Source organism: Eurosta solidaginis, chromosome 1, assembly GCF_040869045.1.
Source record: "Eurosta solidaginis isolate ZX-2024a chromosome 1, ASM4086904v1, whole genome shotgun sequence".
Lineage (NCBI taxonomy): Eukaryota > Metazoa > Arthropoda > Insecta > Diptera > Tephritidae > Eurosta > Eurosta solidaginis.
This window is the reverse complement of record NC_090319.1, coordinates 336,523,761-336,529,991: the sequence shown is the minus strand read 5'-3', so window position 1 is coordinate 336,529,991 and position 6,231 is coordinate 336,523,761. Positions and strand designations below refer to the sequence as shown.

The 6,231-nt window shown below is 37.2% G+C and overlaps 1 protein-coding gene across 1 annotated transcript; it reads right to left on the bottom strand.

Moving 5' to 3' along the window:
- Positions 1-1,222: 1,222 nt before the first annotated feature.
- On the bottom strand, positions 1,223-3,012 carry LOC137237900 (uncharacterized). The gene is made up of 2 exons (XM_067762253.1): positions 2,203-3,012; positions 1,223-2,126 (listed from the first exon to the last, which is right to left on the bottom strand). Exons 1-2 carry the CDS (start codon positions 2,524-2,526, stop codon positions 1,512-1,514), a joined length of 939 nt encoding a protein of 312 aa, XP_067618354.1. The 5' UTR covers positions 2,527-3,012; the 3' UTR covers positions 1,223-1,511.
- Between the last annotated feature and the right edge of the window lie 3,219 nt (positions 3,013-6,231).

Below are 6,231 nucleotides of genomic sequence, written 5' to 3'. Positions count from 1 at the left end.
TCGTTGTCCTCTTCTTCGTACTTGCTCTACGAAGGTGATGTAAGCATTTGCATTCGCCAGGACATCGACGACCGAGGGAACGAGCACTCCAGAAATATGCCCTCAAATCATAGTGTCGTTGTTATAACGATGGTTTTGGAGAGTGTTATCGATGTTAATAGTTTTTTGCCGGTTATAGATCCGGTACGTTTCGGTAACAAGCACCATTAAGCTATTAGCTCCACTACGCCCTCTTGCGGTCGCACCTCGTGCTGAACAGTCGATTCAGATCTCGATGATCCCTTAAGCCAAATATGCCTAAATGGTTTTACCGAGGCTGCCTCTCTTTCTTTTGTGAGGCGTAATTTAGTAAGAGCGCACGACTGAGAGTGTTTCTACACACATTTACGCCTTAATTCCCCTAATTTTTTCCGTGGCGGGTGGCAGGACCAGGCCACAGCCCGGAACTCGGAAATAATTACACATAATTGTGAAAGTAGTTTGATGCAAGAAAGACGTCCTAATGCAGCCGCAATCATGGTGAACAGAAGGATGATCCCTGAGGCCAAGTATGCCGGAATGGTCTTACCGATGCTCCCTCTCTTTCTGGTGCGAAACGTGATTTAGTAACATGCCTCTACTTAGATTGTATTGTGTAAAGAGTCATAGAATTAGAAATTGCAAAACATAAACTTCACAACATTTTGACTTTTCAGAAGTTTGAAGAGCATATTGAAATAAGATAACACATCCACCAGACCTTACTAATTTATGATTAATAAAATGTGTTGCAGAGGGTAATGTCAAGGTTTGCATGTTAGTCTGGTCTGCGGGTTAATTGCTTGGTAATCAAAGTCCAAAAAATTAGTTATTGACAAGTTCTTGCTATAGAGAAAAAAAAAGGGGGGGGGGGGGGGGGGGGGGCGGTGTGTTGTTATCCACTAGAAAGCTGTAGAGAATGATATTCCTATTAAGTATTGTTAGACATTTTTCTTCACACGGTCAATCATTTAGGCGGTCCTGGGTATATTGCTAATGTTTTTTTCAAATATTTGCCATTTGTGGGTATTCACAAAGGAACTGACGAGTTCATACTTACATTATTGCATATCAAAGTCTTTCAGTTTCCAAAAATTTATAAATTCGTCAAAAAAAAAAAAAAACAACCTCTTCGACTAAACACGAGATTTTTTATTATAAATATATATTTTTATATTTACAAGTTTAAGGCAATATATTTAAATTCAATGTCTTTTGTAACCTTGACAGTCTAGCAACTCAATCTGGTTTACTACTACGGCCTTATTCGAGATTTGCGCGGTTTAAAACACATTTTCGAGTTTAAATGGATTTTCTAATTATTTTAAACTAAAGCAACGCGTTAATAAAACATGAAGTCACCAAAATTAACTAAAATCAAAAAATTTTAGTTTTCTCGAGATTATAAAACATTGCCATAAACATTAAAATTACAATCCAAATCTGATTGGAATTAAACAAATCAATTCATGTGTTGTTTGTGCTTATTATCATCAGTCTTCATTCCCCGCTAATGCTTGCAGTTGTTGATATTTGAGTATTGCATTCTGCACAAGTTCGGTAGCACGCCGTACACGCTCCGGAGTCATACCCTCGGCAAGCATGCGTCCCACACGCTCCGCGCTAGCCTTATCACTTTTTAAGTACTCGACAGCAGTCGTAGTAAACGCACAAATCGGCGTAAAACTGCACAGAAGTCTGGAAATAGCACCACCAAAAAAGATCATGCCAATACCAGCAAAAATAGCGGCAACGATGCGGAAGAACGCGGACATCATCATACCCGAAAATAGGCTCGTTATATAGTTTATTGGTCTGAGTAAGAAATTGTTTTGCTGATTTGTGGTGAGATCTGTAGATGAAGCTGGCACCAAATAGCCTTCATAACCAGTTTGTACTACATATGGACCTGGATAGATGGGAGCCATAGCTGGTGTTTGTTGCGATGGTGGAGGTGGAACAGCGGGCGCATAGCCGATAGGAGCAGGATAGGCTGCATAACCGGGATATGCGGCACCAATTTGAGTAACATATTGTTGAATAGCCTCAGGCGTAAGATAGCCGTACATGGAGGCAGCAGGATCATAGTTGCCGATGGTAGGAGTTGCCTGTAGAAATGCAAAATTTACATTATTGAGATATACTTAAAAAAAAACATACATTTAAAATATTATTTTAACTCACCGCTTCAGCAATTTGTGGTTTCTGCTCAGTGGCTGCAGTCTCAAGTTCATTTTGTTGCTCTACTGCGGCACTTTCGTTCACACCATTGCTGTTTGATGATTCTGCTGGTATATTCACTACCATTGGTGTTGTCTGCTCAGTTTGGGAGGACGATGCATCCGTTACGGTGTCTAATGGCACCGCATGCAGTACTCTTGTTAACAACAGAATTAAAAACGTAATTCCAAGAAGATATTTTAAATTTGTCATTTTCCAACATTCGACCAAGGATGTGTACGCACACTTTCGATAGCTGCTAGGCGACTGCTTGTAGAAGAACTGCATTTGTCCTATTTATTACTTCGCTTGTCTATTTAGGCACAAAGTATGGTTACATATGTTGTACACATGTATTTTAAACATTTGAACTAAAAATATCCGCATGTACTTCTCAGCATTGTCCTTAGGTAAATCTTACTTTGAAAACTTAGTTAAACCATTTCCAATGGCTGTGTCCATTTACTTCAGTGCAATTGTATTCTGCCAATAAATATTTGTATATGTTGGGATTTCCCTTAGTCAATTTATGCACCAGGATCATACTATCCCTACTCATTTACATACACATATATGTATGTATATGCATATATATTTGCTAATGAAAGCATTTCTATTATCTTTACGCAGGTAAACAATGCAACCGATGCACTCGACAGCAACACTTTGAATGCATTTGCGAAATATTAAATAGAACCAATTCAAAAGATGCTGGGAATCAAACAAGAACAGTGCTGGCAAATTTATTGGGATATATTTGATTGATAAAAAGATAGGTCTGTGTTGCAAGAGGCCAAGAGACGAAATCATCATAGAAACAATGGGCGCATTTGCACCTTATCAGCCACATTTCAGTGGACTCATACTTACTGGAATCTATAAAAGAGCTCATCTATCAGTAAATCAGAGTTAGCAGCTAAAATTCCGGTTCGGTTGTGATATCGGGCTCGCTTCCGGTTCTAAGTTTGGTTGCTAGTTCAGTTTCGGTGCGGTTCCGGGATTGGTTCTGGTTCAGGGTTAGGTTCAGGTCCGGACTTCGTACTGCAATTGGTTGCGGGATAGGTTCTGGTGCAGATTTTGTGTCAGATTCTATTCCGGGATCTTTTCCAGATCAGGGTTGGGTTGCAGGTTGGGCTGGCAATCCCAGCAAAGTGTAACTAGTTCCTTTTACGAAAGATTCCAATTGCAGTAGTACTACTGGTACTATCTGATATGGTTAAATATTTAGGTATTATACTATAGGAAGCTCAAGACCACACTTTCCTTACACTGGCGTGCAAGGGGAACTGCGAGCAAAAGCTTAGGCCTTCGCCATACGTAGAACACTGGCTCTATGAAATGGGTGATAAGTACATATTCGTCTAATTGGGGTTTTCCTGGTGCTTTTGGAAACAAAAAAATCTATTGATAGTCATAAGTAAGACCAACTGAACCTTAATCAGGTTATGCTACGCCTCACATTTTTAGAAATTTCACGCACCCAACGCTTTTATTTAATTGTCTGATCAACGCCCTAGATTGATGAGGAGTGTGATGACTAGTACCTAGGACCTACCAAATTATTTTCTAGCATTTAGTATTATTATTATTTAATGTAAATATTGTTTTCAATAAAACCGTTTAACTTAAACATTTTTTTTAATTATTTTATTTTAAGTGGTTGTTTCTTTCCGGTTCCACAACATAGTAATATTGCAATCAACTTTTATCTGATCTCTTGACTCTGGATGAGTAACATTTAAGCATACGTGATGAGCGTTAGGAATTGTCCCTACCTTTGGCTATCCGTTGTCTGAATTGTGCAAACTTTATGTAGACTTTGCGCCTTGCAAGGTCATATCTTTATTGTTTTAACAGAGCTTAGCCCCATTCAATGGGTGCGACCATTCACAAATTGTCATCATAGTCCTATAACGGGAATTCAAGGAAACCAGCAGTTTCAACAGGGTTGATCAATAGTGATGTTGCTGTTAGGGGCGTGGGTTCCGCATTACAATTGAAAAAATGGTTGGTGTCATGTGAGGCCAATTCGCATGTCTTGCGAGATCCTCTTTACCGGAATTTGATGGCGGCCGGTCAGCTGATATCATTTCATGATTGGCTAGGTGAAATTATTTCTTTCTCTCCTTATCCGAATATCCGGCGGATTGATCCAATTTCGATATCAGCCTTATTCGAAACAATACCTTTTTAATGTTATAGGGAGTTTTTTTCGAATTTTGTTATTTTTATCCGGTTAGTTTTTTTACCCATGAACCTATTTCCAAATTTTGCTTTGATACTTAGATACTTCAAATATTGTATACTAAAATACCCAGTATTTATTGATAATTAGCAAAGCAAAACGCTAAACATTTGATGGGACGTCCTTTTATCAAATATCTTTCCACGGAAACAAATTGAAAACTTGTTTAAAAACCATTTTTGCTAAATATTTTTTAAAACCATTTCAAAAATAATTATTAGCTGTTTGTACGCTGTAAAAACGGATTTGCAAGCTGAAATTTTTCCAAAGTGCGGATAAATTAGCCGTGTTTTTTTTTACATGTGTATACATCTACATTTGCGGATAAAAAAACGCTTGTCAACACTTAGATAATGTTTAGTTGGTCATAGTTTATAACCTGCGGCTGAATCGGTTGCGACGAATCGTGGACGCACACACTTTTCGGTCATAGAAGTTGAGAATAGTGTAGAGATAAAATGGAGACACCCATTTCACTTGCAACTGAGTATAATGCATACTGAAATTTAGCAGTACTAATTTCCTGCGTAATAATATTCATAAGTGTAGAAAAATGTATGCACTTAGCAGTCCATATAAAGTTTAAGTAAATATATATATACATAAAAAAACACAGCTATTGTATTTGCTGTACCATTAGAATTTTGCTTCCGACTTCACTGTATCATTAAGAAAATTGCAATGTAATGAAATCAATTAAGCATACATTTTTGCATAAAAACTTTGTTCGTATTAAATCTGAGTAAAACAATTAGCTTGTATTTACATATGTAACTATTTATGAACTATCAACACCTCATTACCTCATATGGAGAATTCTCCTTTAATACTTGCATATTAGATTAGACCGTTACAGCAAAAATATTTCGAAAAATCTTAGGTAGAGAACGTGTGATACCAAATTCTTGGACTATGCCAATAACGATTAATTAGTCGTAGTCGCAGAGCAAATAGGCGTTAAGTTCAAGAAAATATATGGAATTGGATGCTTTTCATAGTTTGCCACTAGAGTACCCACAGAGAGCCCATTTAAGAGGTTAAGTTCTTGCGCCAAAAAAGTTTGTTGGGAGATTTCTATTCCGTGCTTAACCGAACAGTAATGAATTTAAAGCAAGTTTATAAAATTTTTTAGCTCTCTTGATTTTAAGACCTTTATTGTATTCCTTTATGTAAAAACTTTTGAAAAATCACCTTTACCAACATTAATTTTACGTTTTGCAGTACGTGCTGAAATAAGTGATGGCCCTTAGTTTATTATAATATCAAGCGAAGAGACAAAGAGGAGAAAATTTCCGATAGCCTATCATCATAGCGCACACCAAAATCTAAAGAGAGCTAACTAAAGAATCTGAAATTTTGAAGTTGGAGTACCGCCCGATTCAATACATACGGAAATGTGTATGTACACAGTTTAATAATAACTTTGCTAATCATTGAGATAAGGCTATATATTACATAAAAGTTTCATTGACGTATAAGGCAGTGAAATTTTGGTGTTTTTTGAATATTGCGATATTTTTTGTAGATCGCTGTTCTAATTTAGGTGCCGATATATGTACCTCTTCCGCCTGACCCTCAAAGCTCTGGTGTATTTCTGCATTTAAAATTATTTTTTTTTTTAACAATAAAAATTCATTTACTATTTTAACGAAAACACCTACCGCCAGTTTGAAAATGTCTATTGCTTTCCGCCGTTGGCGATTCTCTATAGCCCAAGGCGAGTCTATACAAGGTGATGGCAAAGCAAA